Source organism: Sturnira hondurensis, unplaced genomic scaffold (genome assembly GCF_014824575.4).
Source record: "Sturnira hondurensis isolate 20B ecotype Veracruz unplaced genomic scaffold, ASM1482457v3 Scaffold0012488, whole genome shotgun sequence".
In the NCBI taxonomy this organism is placed as follows: Eukaryota; Metazoa; Chordata; class Mammalia; order Chiroptera; family Phyllostomidae; genus Sturnira; species Sturnira hondurensis.
This window is the reverse complement of record NW_028085119.1, coordinates 3,985,511-4,005,831: the sequence shown is the minus strand read 5'-3', so window position 1 is coordinate 4,005,831 and position 20,321 is coordinate 3,985,511. Positions and strand designations below refer to the sequence as shown.

General features: G+C 39.2%; 1 protein-coding gene across 12 annotated transcripts in view; it reads right to left on the bottom strand.

The window, feature by feature from the left end:
* CACNB2 (calcium voltage-gated channel auxiliary subunit beta 2) overlaps nt 1-20,321 on the bottom strand; it is a 336,710-nt gene that overhangs the window by 186,536 nt on the left and 129,853 nt on the right. The window contains exon 1 of one of the 12 annotated variants that reach the window (XM_037060791.1): nt 15,176-16,057. The exons of the other annotated variants lie outside the window; for them this stretch is intronic. Coding sequence (XP_036916686.1) covers nt 15,176-15,340 — 165 coding nt within the window. The 5' untranslated portion in view covers nt 15,341-16,057. Of the gene's footprint in view, nt 1-15,175; nt 16,058-20,321 lie in introns of those variants that run through there. 12 annotated transcript variants of the gene reach the window in all.

The window sequence follows — 20,321 nt, the reverse complement described above, 5'->3', positions numbered from 1 at the left end:
TTCCTTGAGGAGTAAAACTGAGGAAGGAGGTGAAGGATAGAGGTAGATATTTACTTTTTATTTCATATCCATTTCTTTTATTTGGACATTTCCAACCCGCATGCATGCATTGTGGCTAGAATAAAAAATAAGTATGAAAATGATACATAATGATGAGACAGAAAAAGTTGAGAGAAAAAAAAACTTTCAGTAAAGGATTGTTGGATAAATAACCTGTGTATTTTACATATCCACCTGAAAGGTTGAAAATGCAATTTTTTTATTGCATGCTTTTCTTGTCTTAGGAAAAGAGTAAACCTAATTATTACAGTTAAAATAGACTTAATTTTAGAGTGGATAAAATATTGCTTAAGAGCTACAAAATCCAACCTTAAACAGCAATTTCTAGAATTTCAAAGACAGCTTTAAGATACATTTCTGAAGATACAACATAAGCAAAAGTGATCCTACTCAAAGTTCAGAGTAAACTATTTGAAAGTAAAACAAATTAGAAACTGGAACTGAGTAGCTACAAATAGCCTTAGAATTAGTTGTACTGGGAGGTAGCTGCTGAGAGCTGGGATGTGGTCCCTGCTTCCCCGACACACGGAACAGGTGCTCCTGAAAGTTAACCCTCAGTCCGAGGGTTAAAATAGGTATTCTTACAGTATTTCTTCATGTAACAACTGGTCCCAGAGATATCTGTCTATTGTATTTACCTCAAACTGAAAAATCTAATGTTAAATTGTAAATTACTTTTCTATCACCATTCTAACCATCTAATCCATAATCTATATATGATATGCATGTTTTAAAACATGCCTGCCTCACTCTCAGTGGACTATGTATCAGGACATCCCTTCTGAAACAAACAGAAATTCATGCATCAAATAAAATCAGTGTCTTCTTAAGGGCCCACTATGTACAGTCACAGTCCTGGGAAGGACAGGATGGATGACAATAGCACCACGTGGCTGTGGCCCAGAACGTCTTACCTTCCCAGTCTATGGAAACATCTATCACCTCATCAAGTTCTATCTTCAGTGTAAAAATTCTTGGCATCCTGGTAGCCATGTAACCACTGGAGATATTTGACTTGGTCTTCCTCTCTGTTTCTGAAAAATCCTCTATATTTCTTCTTCTGACAAAATCCAGGACTCATTCCCACTTTTCCCTTTTATATACATAATGCATAAGGTAACATATTTAGTCCAGAAAATATTGAGTTGGCCAAAAAGTTCATTTGGTGTTTTTCCGTAAGATGGCTATAGGAGCAGCTAGTTGTCTTTAACGTCATTCGAAAGTTTGGTGGATTGTATTGTGACAGCTGTCCTAATCAACATATATTACAAAATACTTATCAACATTGGTGAATTTTTGTGTAGCCACTCTAATATTGAATGTTTAATATAGAAGAAAATATGCAACATTTTCAGCATATTGTGCTTTATTATTTCAAGAAACGTAAAAAATATAACTAAAATGCAAAAAAAAGGTTTGTGCAGTGTATGGAGAAGGTGCTGTAACTGATCAAATGTGTCAAAAGTGGTTTGTGAAGTTTTGTGCTGGAGATTTCTCAGTGAATGATGCTCCACAGTACGGTAAACCAACTAAAGTTGATAGCAATCAAATTGACATATACATTGAGAACAATCAACATTATATACCAGGCGGAAGATAGCCGACATACTCAAAATATCCAAATCAATAAAGTCATTGGTGAAAATGAAAAATGTGTCCTTTATTTTATGTGAAAAAAAGTTCTCAGCAGACTTTTTGGCCAACCCAACACTATTCAATATTTTAAAATTAGGGGAACATATCTGACATTAGTTTTACTTTTACTTCAATAATGGAAATGTCACTTTTAGTGAAAAAAAGGTGGTAAAAAGAGGAGAAAATACAATCCTATCATTTATAGGGCATAAACTCAACAAAAGAAAAGGTAATTCTGCAATGCTTCCAAACCAAAAGGAGAATCAGAATAAGTTCATATTCAAATATTACTCTTTTAAAATTGCATTTTTGAAAGTGCTTCATTTTCTGGCTGACATCTACAAATACACATCATTTCTTGATGACATTTTAAACAAAAGGGACAACTTGTTCACCCAAAAAAGCTGTCAAGTCATACCCTTGACTCATTTTGCCAAAAGCCAAAGGTGTCGAGCAGACCCGAAGCCTCCGCGACGTCCCTGGCTCCGACGCTTGGCACGGCCAGTGCTGCTTTGCCAGGGCCCATGCAGGCCCAGCTCACTGTTCGTCGGGACCCCAACTAGCCAGCTTGCATGAACTCTTGAAAGTGACCTTGTGGGAAACGGAACCCTAGAAATCACTGTACTGCTTTTTGAAAATTATAGTTTTAAAATACATTTGCCATTTTATAATGGTCTGTGAAGAAACCAAAATATAAAATATGTTGACTTCAAACCACCATGTTTTTGGTTTAGGTGACTAAAGCAAGGAAATACACACACGCTTCTGACTGAAAACTTAAACCACCTGTTTGCATTAATTACATCTTTTACTATAATTGAGCTGGTAATTACTATATTTTACATTTTTATCAAGAGATAAGCTCCTCGCCGCCACTCCCAAAACACTTTCCTCTCACTCTAGTCAGTGACCCCACATCTGTTTAGAAGTCCATGACGTCAAATCACATGATCGCCTTCCACCTCTGCTGCTGTCCATTTACTCACCTCACAAATACTTGTGAGCCACACACAGTTACTAGGAGCCGTCACTATTCTGGGAACTGGGTGTTCATTGTGAACAAAATAGATAAAATATGGTCTTTTCTTCAATTTCATAGGGAAAGGGTGTCATGGACACATAATTGGTTTATAATTATAATTTACAAGTGGTATAAAGTAAAAGTATAGTGTTCATTTACCAATTTCTGAAGTATTCTCTGTGTTTTTCAAGCAGTGTTTTACCTGGTCTGGTTTTCCTCTCCACTATCTGCACTCTCTGCTGTCAGCCAGGATGTCACACGCAAAATTCCGTCCCTACCCTTAGTCCCTGGCTCCCTTCGACTGGAATGACTCTCACTTCCTCTCCAGGAGCCCCCACGCATAACTCTGTATGCCTTTACCCCAAATTGTTTTTGCTGCGCAACCTCACACCCTGAAACCTTTCTCTGATCATAACCTTTAAAAAAATGTTTACCTTATCTCTCACAATAAATGTACACTTAGCCTTTCCCATGACCTTGAGATCTTTAACATCTCTGAAAGCTCATCCGTCTACTAACCTCTTCCACTTTTCTCCCTGACCCATGTCGCAAGGCCCAACATCTCAGCAGCACAAACTTCAGCACCCGGAAGCCCTCTTTAACTGTCTTCAGTTCCAACAGATTAAAAATAATTTCAGTCATTTTCTCCCACATTACTACGAATTGCTGGAGAATTTCAATGCAGATCACTTTATCCAATTTCATCGTGGCTTTCCACAATGTTTACAATTATTTCATCACAGACCTTCATTCCCGTTCTTCCTTCTGTCTCGCCCTCCTTCTATCCCAAGGACCTACCCCCCCTGTACTCCAAACAAAACATGCCAACCAACGTGGAATTTACTCAAAATGCATGTCATTAACCACACACTAAAACTTTACATATTCATTTATGTGTTCTGCTTCCATTTAAATGCCTAATTCTTTCAAAGGTAGCGCTAGACCTCTGCACTTGGTCCCACCTCCTCCCATTGCTCCAGAAATTTGTACTCTGTCTTCCCTCAACTTACTTCCCTTCAAGTGACTGTGGCCTAACTTCGTCCCGGAAAATGTAGGCCGTAGTTTCCACTTTCACGCCTGCACATTCCGTGTAACTTACTGCATGTGTGCTTCACTGCCACCAACCCCTGGAAACTTCTTTTCTCAGATCACAACTGGCCATCACTAATACCACTTTCAACCCAGTGGATACCGCACCTCCGCTCCCCCAAATCCTGCCCACCCTCAGTTACAATGGTGCCAAGTAGGATTCCATTTCTTGCCACTCCCTGATAGCTCCTCACTTTTATTTGCAGCCTCTTCACAGGTAAGAATTCCTTTATCAACCCTCTTCTCTTCTGCCCCTTCCTCAGGAGTCGCAAATGACAACAATGAGCACATTCCGAGGGCTTCCGGGTACATTTTGTGTAACCTTTAACATGCGGATGTCGCTCGTTTTTATTGAAGTCAACACTTACAAATTAGAGGAGATTTACATAAAACCTGAATTTCCAGTTTGCTCAAAGAACCATAATTCATACCAACTATGAAATAAAGATAAAAAAGAACATCAAATAGATATAGGTGACTGTTTGACAACAAAGTAATCATAAAAGACTGGTGTTCTCTGTCATGCGGGAACCTAAAGGTGTGCTCACGGCAGATTCTGAGGACTCGTACTGGTCGCCACAGATATCACCAAGTTAGTTCCATCGCCCCTTCATTCTCATTCTCCTCAGACTTACCTACACCTTCTCTTCAATAGCCCAATTATCTGTTTTATCTTATATCACTCCCCAATCCTACTTCAAAGAGGATTTCACTGAGTCCTTTAGTTTACTTGCAATCAGAATATTCAACTTACTTAATAAAATGTGAACTAAGAAACAAGTGAGATAATAAACGGGTAATCTAAGTTTTAAATTTCAAAGTGTGCTCCAATAACATTGCATATATTGTCAATGAAGCAGATGACACTGACTTACTTTAATCCAAGGGCATTCTTTTTCCTTAATTTTAGAGGCAATGAAGTCTCCATGGGTAAGAATGTAAGAAAAGAGAGTAGATAAGAAAAGGTAGAAGAATCTACATAAGAAAAGTCATTTTCATTTATTCTTCTTTTCATTCCCATGCAGACAATACAAAAATACTTGCATGCACGTAATTAATCCTAAACCTGTGTTTCTCAATGTTGACACTTCAATTTTCATGCTATTTAATTTCAGGAATAATGCGTACATATTTCTGCAGAGAAAATAAAAAGTAAGAGTGAAAGTCCAAGGTGGCCTATAAGGAAAAGAGCTACCCTTGTTTTAACCAAGGGAGAGCAGTGAGACATTCCTCCCTCATACTTATTCAATTACCTTGAAATGTTACCTAATACACCATAATTTTAAAACTCCTAATAGCACTGAGCTAACATTTTGAAAGATTTACTTATGCTTTGAAAAGAAAAATCCATACAGAACCCAGGGAGAATGAATTTCTGTCTAGTGGCAGCATAAATCAAGGTTTTGTTGGCTGCATTTGATTTCTTGCTTTGGTGCCTTGCTAGCCCACTAGGCCTCGTTGCCAGGCAACCATGGCAGTTTGCTGAATATAGATATGAACAGGTTTAGGTTACACTGAAAAAATGGAGTGAAATGAGCATAGACTTATCCTTCACCTGAAAATTTGGGGTAACAAAATCTTCTCAAAATATTTGAAACCCATGTATTTAATATCTTTTGTTATACCCCACTATCTTAGATAGGGATAGTTCATTTCCTCATTTGAGGAAATACACTTGTCCAATGAATATTGAGACAAACATTTGTCCCCTGCCACGATGACTTCCAGTGCTGTGTTTAAAAACACAGGTGGTTTGTGTAGAAATGGAGTGTGTTTCAATCTCGTTTTAACAAAATAAGGACACTTTGACGTTTGATCGTGTCAGACCCTCCCACAGAAGCCAAGGGCAGAGCTGGGCATGTACCTGCATGGATGCCTCAGCAGGCACCATCCGGCCAACCCCACAGGGTTTTAATAAGGTTATTGAGAAAGTAAAGTGGCAGAATGTGACGCTGCCACAGATCCTAAGCCTTCGGTACTGGCTCCTACAAAGAGAAGCGAGTGTGTCACTTGAGACATGTGGCAATGAGACACCTTCTTTTATTTTTTTTTCTCCTTCTCTCAAACATTTCTCACATCCCTGCTTTCCTGTCGGTAGTGCAGCACAGCCTTTAGGGCAAAACAAAAACAAAAACAAACTCCGTTTTCCTTTATCTCCAGAGGTCACACCAGTGGCCAACAAAGTCCTTACTCAAATCCCTTCGGGGGGAGTTCAGCCACAGGACTGTGACCCAGAGAGACCCCTGTGAACCTTCAGAGGTTAAAGGACACCTGCTGACTGGTGTAATCCTCTGGTATATCAGGATAACAGGCTGTATCTGGTTAGTCCAGATTGTAGAAGGCTGCAATCTGCCTGCAAGTCTAGAAAAGTCTCCAGCACACCTGTCATTCGCATTAAAAAATGTCTCAGCTGCCGCTTCTGCCGCTGTTCACATCTGCAAGCAGCTCAGATACCGCAGTACCAAAGTCACACCAACTACCCAGACTGCGGCTCTGTAGTCCCCGGGGACTCGCTGTGAAAATCTCTCAGAAACCGCTCAACACTTTCATCCTGAGTGATTCTGTTTTGATTTCTCTCTCATCAGGCTGGGAGGATAGATGCTGGTAATCTGGAGAATTTTATGACAATGCTATTTCTCCCTTCTGCTTTATTATGCTGGTAACATTTTTATACCCAGCCTTTCTTAAGGCTAAGCTAATTCAAATAGCAGGTGTAACTCAGGTTATTTTCTTGGGCCCCAGGACCTGGGAGATATTCACAGCCTTCCTACCCAATAGGAGGAGGCTCAGTGCACTCACCTCGTGGCACTAGTCTAACCAGGCCGACAGGTGGAAGGACCTTGTCATCCGCCTTCAGGTGATCCCCTTCACGCTACCAGCGGAGCTAAGTCAGCTCATTTCACTGACCTGGTGTGACTTGGGGAGTGCACAATGATTATAAATTTAAGAGCTAAGAATGTACAGGGTGTGCTAGGACGAAAACCCCAAACTTCCACGGTGGGAGGAACAGCGCTATGTTTGACTCCCGAATCCACGCGTCTCCTTTCTGAAAGGGGTGGGAGCTTCCTCCGTGTTTTAGTAGTTTCCAACTCACCTTAATTTTTGGTGGAATGAAAGTTCAAATAGTGCTCTGTCCTCACTTACTGTCTCACTTTCTTGGATTAACACTGGTCCTTAGAAGAAAAGCCTGTCTTTCTTTCTTCCCCAGAGTATTTTGAATATCCTGTTATATTTTTTAGGAAGTCATTGCATCATTATTGATGATAAAAACCAGTTTTGCTAACATTTAAATGTGTTAATTATCAAAGGCACACCGAACACCTAGAATTTTGAAGTATATTGTAGTCTGTTCTAATGACATAATGCAAATTTACTTTGCACAGGGCTATACCTACATTCTTGGTGAGAATAATTCTAATGATCATATGACCTTTACTGATAAGGCTTAGTTTTGAACTTGGCTTAGAAGTAGCAATTAAATTTCACTGCAGGAGTCAATATGGTGGCCAAGCAGTAGGAACAGAGGCAAAGGGTGTGAATGCACCCCATGTGTTCAGAAAGGTAGAGGTTCCATCTAGGGAAATGGTTCATGCTGGGCCCAAAACTTATAATGAGACTGGCTGGGGACACTCTGCAAGGCCAGGCTGAGAAATCTAGATGGGCAGCAGACACGCCATATTTTAAGTAGTGTGGCCAGGTAGAACCTTTGCCCTCTTCTTTCTTTGACATCCTTGTTCCCAGTAAATATATTCCTTGCAATTTTATGGGTGAGGTAAGTACAGGCAAACCTTGGAGATAGTCCAGGTTCAGTTCCAGACCACCACAATAAAGCAAATATCACCAGAAAGTGAGTCACACACATTTTTTGGTTTTCCAGTGCATATAAAAGTTATGTTTACACTATACTGTAGCCTATTAAGCATACAATAACATTATGTCTAAGAAAACAATGTACATACCTTAATTTAAAAATACCTTACTGCTAACAAATGCTAACATTATCTGAGCCTGTTGGGAAAATGGCACCAGTAGACTTGCTTGACCTTGGGTTGCCAGAAACCTTTAATTTATAAAACAACAATAGCAACAAAACAAGGCCCAATCTGTGAAGCATTACAAAATGAGGTGTTCCTGTACAATGATCTCCATCTTGCAAAGAAAGTGATCTCAGAGAGGTTAATTCACTTCACCAAAGTCACGAGGCTGGTTCGTTCCTGTCTAATGCCAGATTGGTCCACGGGCTTGTTCACACACCCTCCCACCACTGAACTTCAGAGTTTTAGCAGCAAAGCCTTTTCCGTGGAGAGCTCATACCTTCCCAGTCCTCCTCCTCACTCCTCGTCACTTTCACCGTCCATTCATACTCCGTTGTAATAGTGAAAGTAACCATGTGATTTATTGCCCAACCAGAGCCCCTTTGAGAATGAAACAAGACACTATAAATAACTGTGGTGGGCAACAGAGATTGTAAAAGGACTTTTGGTCACTCCATGTGAATGAATCCCTGAAAGAGCATAACATTTATTTAGCAGCTTAACTTGAAATTGCTCACCATGGAATCTCTCCAATTTTTCTTCCAAAAACAGCATCCCTAAACTCATCTCCTCCTAATTGTTCAGAGGGATCCCTCCGTGACAGCCCACATGGTGGTTTTTCTCAGGGTGGGAGGAACCGGCCCATCCTCATTACCTGGGCTTTACCTTCTGTCCATGTGCAAAGGAGGGCTGCCATACCTGCCCTTCTCTCCGGGCCACGTAATCCAGGGTGTGGCATGTTTTCCTTGACGGGTGTGCTGACCAGCTGACCGAGGCAGCCGATACCCACAGGGTTCTCACTACCACCAGTCTGCAGTAAGGTTGGGGCCGTCAGAACTAAATCCCCAAACTGGGCATGGACTCAGACCCCTCTGAGCAAATTCTGATGTGGTAACTTGTTGCAAATTATACTACCTCTTGATTTGAGGGAACAAGTCACAATTGGTTTCTCCAGTCCTGGGCTCTGAAGGCTTCAAGATGGCATCAAAAATGAACCATGATATAGATCAGCACCTTCTCCCTGAAATGTCACACTTCTTGCTCAGTCAGGATACGATGCCCTGAAGTTTAGATTTTAAGTGATGTCTTTCGTGCACCTGCTTGAGCACTCATTCTCTCTCTCTTTTACCTTCGCCCAAAGAGAAAAGGGAAAGACACTTAGTGACTTGCAGACCATTATATGATTTTCTTCACCCTCCTTTATCCATGTTTCGTCACCCTTTAGTGCATGACCTTCAGACCTGGGAACACCAGGCAGAGAGGACAGCCCCAAGGGGAAACCTGACTGCCCCTGGGGAAGCATCTGCAGGCAGCGACAGTGCACCTCCAAGGGAGTTACCTCTCTCCCTCACGCTCGGACACTGGCTCTGTGAGACCCAGAGACATGTCACAGAGAACTGGAAGAGCAGTTCCACGGACTGCAAAGTTCATCTTGTCCAAGACAAGGGCTCAGACCAACGGAAAGGAGCCAGCCAAGGTGGAGCAGAGGGAATTTCAGCTCCACTTGCTTCTGCATGGGCCCCCGCCTGTCTAATCTGCACAAGAAATCAGTTGGGTTTGGGAATGTTTAATTTATCTGTGGATGGTGAGGAATCTGTAAAGATTTGATCTGTCAAAAGACTGATGAAAATCTGGGTTTAAGGGAACTTTTTGAAGAGTGGAAGTGTTTGAAAGGGTTTGGAGAGAGAAAAGTTGGGAAGTTAGTGCTCCCTACAGAGTCTTGTTGGACACGGGACGATAAATCCCCGAATCGGTGCTATAGCAATGGGGCCAGGCAGGAAGGGACAGGCAGAAGGAGAGAATGGGAATTGAACAAATTTCTGGGGAGTGCTAACACTCTGACAAGCACTTCACACGCGCTGTTTTTGAAATACTACAGCAGGAAAAGTTTCCCACCCCTCTTACAGATGAACACACTCAACCTCAGAGGTTAAAATGTTGCCCAAGGGCACACAGCTACTGGAAGATTCGGGATTTAAACCCAGGATCTGTCTCTAAAGTCCGTATTTTCCTCATTAAGGTACATTTTCACAGTGTTGGAGCCTGAGAGTAAGAGGCAGCAGGAACAGAAATGGGAAACAGGACAGCAGTGGGGAAGAGTTAGTGTGGAGACAAAGAAGGATTTGATCCCTTTCAAATGTCTGAACACCCTGTAAGTTAGAACTATGATTGTTTTTAAAGGGCTCACATTTTAATATTAAACACAATTAAAAGTTAAATTAAAAACAGATTGGTGGTGAAGGGAGTCAAAAGGTGAAAAAGTTTGGAGAATTAAAAAAAACATAAAAATTTAAAAATAACAACAGAAGTCTTCATACAAGTAGATACTTCTTAATGTTTTTCGGCTGGCTGTATAAAACACACCACATCCATATGTACTAGAGCCGCCTGGTACTATTTCTCAGGTTTCCCAATGTAGATATAGAGTCCATTTATTTAGTGAAAGAAATATTTAGTGGAAGAAGAAAAAACTGTCTCCACATGTGAGTTTCTGGAAGAATCTTAGCAGCTCTGAGCATAAGTAAACAATTTATCTGAACCACCAGACACACACTGATTCCCTGTCAATTGTAAGTAAAGTTGAAAAGATGAAAACCCGCACAGGTGTTTGCAGTAAGTTTAGTAAACCTTTGAATGCATCCCAACAGGTAAAGAGAGGACAGTAAATGACGCCAGGGAAATACTGCTGGCATCCGTGGTGTATGGTTAGAGCATAGAAAGGAAAATATAAAGATGAACATTTTCAGAACTTATGGTCTAAAAGACTAGTCATCTAGATGGAAAGACCGGCAAAACCAACAGGAGGTAAATCTCTGATGATGTCATAACTGAAGTCATTCAGCTTTAGATTCATCAAGGCTGACATATATCCAAGTGATCAAAGATGTTAAAAAGGAAAACAAGAAGAATAGGGATTCTTGACAACTTGAAAGAGACATCTATATGGAAATGAGATGAAACATACAGTGTCATGTGACCAGGGAAGGTGCTGGGTTCCTCCCTGGAGGACACCAGTCCTCCTCATGCCCATGTCAAGCATCTCATCCTACACAGAGTGTGTGTAATTTTCATGTTAGTCTTTTAGCCAATTTCTAGTAATATTTATTTTATAATATTAGGCATACACTTAATGATTTAATAGGATGTAATTTAATTACATCTCTTTCAACTAACAGAAAGCAGACTCCAGAGTTCTGAGTTCTTAATCTCTAACACTCCGTGTTATGTAAATGTATGTGCTCATGTTCTTTATAGCTTCCCTTCATTTTCTTAAATGTTCTTAGTTTTTTTAATTGATTTGAGAGAGAGAGAGAGAGAGAGAGAGGAAGGGGAGAGTGAGCTGGTGAAAGAGAAAGAGAAAAAAATGGTCTGTTGTTCCATGTATTTACCACATTTTGCCACGTATAATGTGTACATTTTGCCCAATTTTTTTAGGGAAAAACAAGGATGTGCATTATATGTGGGTATAATGATTACATGCTACAATGTATAACAATGTGCATAATAATCCCATATAACATGTACAAAAACCTGGGTGCGTATTATACACAGCAAAAATATGGTAGATTCTTGTGCATGTCCAACTTTGGTCTACTGGGATGGTACACTAACAAAGACACCTGGCCAGCAATTATAGCTCCTGATTGAAGAAATGGAAAGCAGCTAATAAAACATACTGTACACAAATAACAATTTATATATGTATATATACACATACATGTATACCTGTGACTATATATATATATATATATATACACACATAAAGTTGAAGTACCAGAAAGTTCTTTATGACTGACTTCAGAGCTTGAGAATTAAAAGAACAGCAAGGGAGTTCACACAGCGACAGGTTCCCAAGTGGGATCTGTTAATCTTATATTTCTGGGCAAAGTGATTTTTTCATTAAAGTAGGTCATTCTGGCATGAGGTCACATTTATAGACTTCAGGGATCCATACAGCTTTCATGAACAAATGCCCTCAGGACTATGTCTCAAAACCACACTCTGGAAGAGGTTTTTATAGGCAAAGGATATACAGGGTGGGCAAAAGTAGGCCTACAGTTGTGAGTATGTGAAACACAGTTTATTATTATATTATTATGTATTAAGTATGGTAGTATTTTCCATACAAACAACTGTAAACCTACTTTTGCCCACCCTTGTATAGAGATTCCAAAGTGAAGTTTCATATTGTATATTTAATCTATCCTAACAAAAAGTAAAAATTACTGTTTGAAGAACTCTGTTCCATAAATCTGGATCCTCACTCTCAAACCCTCTTTTTCAACACCATCTTGAAGATTAATTTAAATTTTATTCTAATTTCTGTTACTTCAAAAACAGCACCATGCACATTGCAATACCGCTTCAACACCACTGAAAATAAACTTCTGACTCTGGCGGGCCGACTGTAAAGCGCGAATGCATCAGGATGACCAGTTCTCTCCGGCTCCCCGCTGCTGTCCGCAACCTTATTTGGCACCTGCCAGTGCGCGCTGCCCTATGAGGGCTCCTCTACAAGCCGTTGTTCTCTGGAGATCGGACTAGAGAGAGGCACTGGGTGTACCTTGGAATGCCCAATGAAAAAAAGAACCAATGACAGACGAAGACATATAAGAAATTGAAGGAAACTCCAAGAATGTCACTACAGTCCAGCCGCCCTGGCCTCCTTGCCATTCCTCACACACTCAGAGTCACACACTTCTGCCTTAAGACTTGGCACCTGAACATTCCTTTGCCTGGGGATGTTCTTGATTCTTACCTTTCGCCATGGCTGCCTTTGTTACCTTCTTCAGGCTTTTTGCTCATACAGCTTGACCAACTAATTTGCAACACCCCTCTCAATTCCTGGCACGTCCTAACCCCATCCCTCCTTGATTTTATGCACTATCTCAAATAGTATTTGCTTTTTGTCGATCTCCCTCCACTAGAATGTGAGTTCTGTGAGAATGGGGGTTTTCAAGCATCTTATTCCCTGATGTTTCCTCGGTGCCAAGAATATCATAGAAGAAGCACTCAATAAGCACTTGTTGAATGTTTGTTGAATCCTTATAGCAAGATGACTTGAATCCTCACCTCATCTAGAGGAATAGGTAGTTACTCTCCTCTTGTTCATTTCAGTCACAAAAACCCTCAGGAGTGGTTTAAGCCCAAATACCCTACTTCCATGCATGCACCATAGTTTCACCAGGAAAATGCAGGCGGTGTTTCACTCTGAGCTTATGCTGTTCAGCAATATACATTTATGTCTATCATATTGGACAAAATGTGTCTAAGAAATACTTTAGAAGAATCAGGGATAGAAAAATATAAAGACTCCTCTCTCCACTGTGAGATTCACTATGTGGTTTGAGAAGAGATGGGTCATTTTAAAACAAAGTCTAAATGAATGTTTAAATAGAAATTAGAATGCCAGACATGTCTTACTCCACATAGGGAACTCAGAGGGATTTCATCAATGCGTAAAACAACCACAACTGATGAAAACTGAAGTGATGATGGGCATTTAAAAGTGTCTCCCTACACTTTATATTCAACAAGGCATCTAAAAATATGAATGAGCATTTTTATTGATTCATTCCACAGCACACACCAACCAAATTAATGTTCTACCTGTAATGCAACAGTAGTTAAACTCATAAACATTGCTTTTGACAAACTCAGGTACAGAGACATTTTTAAGAAAATGGAATATAGAGAAAAAATTTTAACCTAAGAAAATACAAGTATTCTGACTGTTAAAATAACCAGTTCTAATTTTTTAGCTGACAACCTGACCTTTAAAGTATTAGGATAAACAAAAAGTACTGGAATAAACAAAATCTTTTTTGAAAATTAGAACAATGGAGCCTGAAGTAAACCAAATCCAGTGGTAGTTGAAGCTTATAAGGAATTGCGGCAAGTTTCGCCCTCGTGGCAGAAACACTGTGTTAGGCAGATGCTGCTTTAGAAGAATTAATCTTTCAGGAGGATTAATCAGACACAGGAGGGCACGCACTTCTGAGCCCGCCCCTTTCTTCAGTGTTTACGGACTGGGGGAAGTGGCAGACGCCCACTCGGCGTCTGAATCAGCTGCCGGAGTCATCTGCACGGGGAGGGAAGAAACCCACTGTGCAGGCCAGGGGTCCCTTCTAGGAGGTGATGAAAAATCAATAATAGCAATAATATGGAGATTAAAATACATTAATTTTTAATAATGAACAACTCAACATTGTTTTCAATTTTTGGAACTAATTCTGAGAATTGTGCTGAAACTAAGATGCATCTCTTAATTTAGTACTATAAAGAATAACTTGGCTATAACAGAAAAAAATCAGTCATCATCTTCAGATAAATATGGTGACATTTCATACAAAGTAAGAATACTCTAATTTGTGAATTTCAAATTAAGGTAGTAAAAATTATTTCTGGACAGAAAATATGGACACATCTATTTTTCCTGTTAACTTTGGAAAACCATAATTGTAACCAAAAAAAGTTCTGTGATCAGTACAGTTGGGGTACAGATGTGGGCGCTGGCTAACACATCAGTGTCAGAGAGTCAGCTTTTAGATGGAGGGCAGAAGTGAATTTACCTGTTAATTTTAATGGACTCCATTTACCTGTTAATTTTAATGGACTAAGCTCACTGAACTTGATAGCAGGGAGCTAACGCACTTGTTTCTTTAAGCGTCTACAGATTGTTCTCATCATTTTGAGCTCAAACTAATCTTTCTGTTCTTGGTAGGAAACTAACTTGAAACAACATTAAAGAATCAAATCTGATTAGGGTTAACATGGCATTGTTATTTTTAGAATGTTAAAGTGCACTGTACGTGACCATTATGGACATAAATTAATTAGACACGTAACATTGAGAGACATCTATCACTATCTTGTTTCTAAAAACCAAGGAACATATCAACAATATCCCCAAATAAAAATTCTGTTCATTCTATCCTTGAAATTTTACTTAATACACCAAAAAGAAATCTATACTATTTTTATTGAATACCAGAGTTCTGCAGTTAAAAACATGTGACAATCATAACCTTGACTTTGTATTAATGCGTTTCAAATTCTGCCTATGGATACAAATATGAAGCAACTTAATAATGGCAGAACTAATCCACAGTTTCCATGTCTCACAGTTCACATTTTAGAAAGCACACCACCACACTTTGCAAAGGATTTCTAACACACATATAAAAATATTTATCTGCTTTTCTAAGGAAATACTTTCTGAAGTTCTCCCAAATGTCTCTACTAACATGAAACCCCTAGATGCCTTTACGTCCCCAAATTACATGTTTCTGCTTAAACAATATTTTTAGGAGAGAGAAAATCATCATCTACTTACCCAGGAGACATTTTTGCCCTTAGGAGATTTTGGCATGGCAACATGCAGTACCAAGGTGGCCAACAACAGCTGTGCCAACATGGACAATCCGATGGAATATTTATTCCAAATGTCTTTGTTACCCAAATGCAAAAAGTTCCCTCGTTTGCCAGTCACAGATACCATAAGTAACAGTGAAGATAACCTTCAGATAGCCCATTTTTCTTCTCAGTACTAAGCATGCGAACACACACATAACAGAGCACTACGATAAGCAGTCAGTGAACAGAGGCAGAAGCTGTAACCCGTGTATCTTTTATAGATCTGTAAAATCCAAAGTGGAGTATTTCCTTAAAAAAACCCAAAACTTGAATCCATGTGGAAACATCCAAAAATCACAGAGGAATCCCTCTCTCCAATGCTAAACTGCCATTTCCAATTACTCTCCAAGCTTTAATAAAAAGCTCGGCAGTGGTAGCTTACAATGTTTTTTGTAAGAAAAAGAATGAAAGCAAGTAGTTTTGAGGAGCCTTGTGGGTTAGCTGCTGGCATCTATCTTAGGAGGCGCCCAACTCCAGGGCTGCCCAGAGGATAAAGAGAATGCAGAGATCAGTTTCAATAAATAATGCATAGTCTCAGGTACAATGTATACCTGGAAGTACCTTCTGCGCAGCCTCACACCGGAGGTATTGCTCTCTCTGCAGATCCGGGGAGTCACAGGGCACCTGTTGTTGATGGAAGTGCTCCATGCAAGTCTGGTCTCCTAACAACCAGTCACCTTTGTTTATATGGTAAGAAAAATAGAAGCCCCAGAGGGGAGCAAATTAGATGCCCCAGATAGAAGAGCAGGGCTGGAAATCTGAGTTCGCTCTCTCCTTTGTTTCTGTGCCCTTGCATCCTGATTCTTTTACCTCCTGTCAATCCAGATTAACTAAGCAGATCCAGGCTAAATTCTGCTACTATCAGTAGTGATTAGTGTGAGTTGATGAAATCGGATTATACAGGCTGAACTCGGCCCTCTTTCTGGGCAGGCAACACCATGCGAGTGGAAAGCCTGGTATCCTTCTCTTCACCACACTGAAGCTTTCTAGAAGGTTCTGCTAGAAGGAGTATTCTAACAAGAGAAAACCTGGCCTCTTGAAGCTGCTCATGTACAAACAGAGGGGAAGGAACCATCTATTTCATTTTCTACTTTTTCAAAAAATGCCATTGTTCTTTTTTTCCAATTTAAAGTTATAGAAGAAATGCATGGCATTTCTCCATTTCATTGTATGTTTTTTTTTCCAGAAAAGTGTCCAATTTCACCAAGGAATTGAGGTCACAGGAGGCTACAGAAGGAGCCAGGAACTGGCGGTCACTTTTGTTGAGCATCGATTACAGACCAGGAACAACATAAGGGAACTGACATACGTTCAAGCTCAAGCACTCCTGGAAGTAGGTATTAATATCAATGTTAAAGAGGAGAAAATTAAGATTTAGAGGTATTCATCAAAGCAATGTTTTTAGACCCTTCTCTCATGGAAACCAAATGGCACATTTTTCAAGGGTCTTTCCTAACTACAAGGATATATATATGAGTATATATATTTTAAGGACCATATGTTTTCATTAAGTATTTAAAATTCTCTGGAATTATGGTTCGTGCTTATTTTAAAAATAACAATGTTGTAGGGCTCCTTATAAGAAACATTGAGGAACAATTTTTTTGTAAAGTACTTAACACTAAAGGGGGAGGTCTACCTAGTTGACCACAAAAATATCAGTACCGCTGGCTAAGGGCCGAAATGACTAGTGATTCTGGCTACATATTCAGCAGATACAGTTAATAATAATAGCGAACATTAATTAAAATGTTCTATGTAGTGTTTTACTTTTTGAATAATCTTTCTTAGTCAAAACAACCACAATCTCATGAGGCTGATTTCAAATGATTTTGTCCGATTTTGATAGAGGCAGTATTTACCAATATTAAATTTTTAAAAAACATGATTTACAATTAAAATTATAGATAGAAACTGAATTTCCAATAAGTTCAAAATGAGAGGAAACATTAAAATACACACAGAAGTTGAGATTAAAAATATGTAAAATGAATTTTTCCTTTATTGTGAGCATCCTGTGTGTCTGTCTGTGTGTGTGTGTGTGTGTGTGTGAAGCCTTGTCTGCTTCATTACGCTATAGGCCCCTTAAGGACATGGCTCATTCTACTATGTGCTTATTTCTTTGGGGAATATAGGATTTACTCATGCTTGCTCAATAACTGTTGTTGGTTAATCAGGCGCAATTTCATTATGCATTTTAAAATGGTTTGTTGAATATAATTTTCTGTTAAAAATGTCTGCAACATAACACAAACAGATCAGGCAACATCCATTAATGATGGAAACACTCACTGGAATAGCTATACCAGGAAAGTACCTCGACATAATAAAGGCCATATATGACGAAACCACAGTTAATATCATTCTCAGTGGTGAAACACTGAAAGCTTTTCCTTTAAAATCAGGAGCAAGACAAGGATGCTCAGTCTCGCCCTTCTCCTTCAGCACAGTTCTGGAAGTCCCAGCCAGAGCCCAGGCAAGAGACAGAAATAAAAGGCATCCAAATTGGGAAGGAAGGAGTAACACGGTCACTTTTTGCAGATGACATAATTATTTATATAAAAAATCCTAAAGACTTCACACACACACACGCATGAAACTACTAGAAATAATAAACAAATACAGTAAAGTTGCAGAATACAAAAATCCATGCATAAAAATACACCGCATTCCTATATACTAACAATGAAATTTCAGAAAAAGAAATGAAAAAAAAACAATTCCTTTTGCAATTGCAACAAAAAGAATAAAATACCTCAAAATAAACTTAACAAAGGATGTGAAGAACTGGTATACTAAAAACTATGAAGCATTATTAAAGAGATTTAAAAGACACAATGAAGTGGAAAGATATTCCGTGTTCATAGAAGAATCAACATAGTTAAAATGTCCATATTACCAAAAGCAATATACATATTTAATATAATCTCCATCAAAATCTCAACATTATTTTTTAAAGAAATAAAACAAACAAAAATCATCAAATTTGTATGGAAACCAAAAAGACCCCAAATAGCCAAAGCAATCCTAAGAAAAAAGAACTAAGCCAGAGGTATCACGCTCCCTGACTTCAAATTATGCTATACAGCAACAATAATCAAAACAGCAATGTGGTTTTAATTTGCATCTCTCTCATGGCTCGTGATGCTGAGCATCCTTTCATATGTCTCTGGGCACTCTATATATTCTCCTTACAGAAGTGTCTGTTCAGGTCCTTTGCCCATTATTTAAATGGATTGTCTTCCTGGTGTGGAGTCATGTGAGTTCTTTATATATTTTGGAGATCAAATCCTTGTCCGAGGTATCATTGGCAAATATATTTTCCAATACAGTTGGTTCCCTTTTCATTTTGCTGGTGTTTTCTTTAGTCATGCAGAAGCTTTTTAATTTGTTACAGCCCCAATATTCACAGCAACATTACTTACAATAGCCAAGTTCTGGAAACAGCCTAAGAACCAATCAGTAAATGAGTGGATCAAAAAACTGTGGTACATTTACACAAGAGAATGCTATTCAGCACAAAGAAAGAAGGAACTCCTGACTTTTCTGACAGCATGGATAGAACTAGAGAGTACTGAGTAATATGCTAAGTGAAATAAGCCAGGCAGCGAAAGACAAATACCGTATGATCTCACCTATAAGGGGAACCTAATCAACAAAACAAACAAACAAAATATATTCAGAGGCATGGAAATAAAGAATAAACTGACAGTGAACAGAGAGGTGGGGGAAGCATGATAATTGGGGAAAGAAAGGGAAGGATCAAGTCAAGGAACATGTGTAAAAAGGACCCACGGACAAAGACAAGGAAGGGGGAAGAACTGAATGTGGGAGGTGGGGGTTGGGTAGGGCAGGGGAGAGGGGAAAAGTAATGGGGGAACAATGGGACCAACTGTAACTGAACAACAATAACTTAAAAAAAAAAACCACCCTGGTATTGGCAGAAAAACAGACATACAAACCAATGACACAGAAGCGAGAGCCCAGAAATAAAACCACATGTATATGGGCAAGTAATTTTTAACAAAGGAGCAAAACACATACCATGGAGAAAAGAAAGCCTCTTCAATAAATGGTACTGGAAAAATTGAAAAGCCCACATGCAAAAAAATGAAACTACACTACTTTGTCCCCATGTTCAAAGATTAATTCAAAATGGATAAAATACCTAAATATAAGATCTGAAACAATGAACTACATAGAAGAAAACACAGCTAAACTCACGGACCTTGGTGTTAGAGAAGATTTTATGAATTTGACCCCAAAGTCAAGGGAAGTAATGGCAAAAATAAATGAATGAGACTATATCAAACTAAAAAGTGTCTGCACAGCAGGGAAGAAACTGCCAACAAAACTAGAAGCCCCAGAGGGGAGCAAATTAGACGCCCCAGATAGAGAGCAGGGCTGGAAATCAGAGTTCGCTCTGATTCAAAAGGCAATCAATGGAATGGAAAATGATATTTGCAAACAATAGCTCCAACAAGAGGTTTACATCCAAAATATACAAAGAAGACATACAACTCAACAAGAAGCAATCAATTTAATGAAAAAAATGGGCAGAAGGCCTGAACACACTTCTCCCAAGAAGACCTACAATGGCCAAAAGATATAGGGAACGATGCTTATCTTCACCAGCTATTAGGGAAGTGCAAATCAAAACTACAATTAGGTACCCCCTCACACCTGTTAGAATTATTATTATCATCAAGACAAGTTAATGACAAGTGTTGGAGAGGTTGTGAAGAAAAAGGAACTCTCATTCACTACTGGTGGGAATGTAAGCTGGTACAGGAACTATGGAAAAAATACCAAGGCTACTCAAAAAATTAAAAATAGAGTTACCATATGACCCAGCAATACCTATTCTGGATATCTACCTCCAAAATTTGGAAACACTTATTTGCAAAGATATATGAACCCCTATGCTTACTGCAGTATTATTCAGGGTGACCAAGACATGGATGCCACCAGCGCCTTTTGATAGATGATTGGATAAAAAAGATGTGGTACATTTATACTATGAAATACAACCCAGCCACAAGAAAAGATGAAATACTGCCATTTGT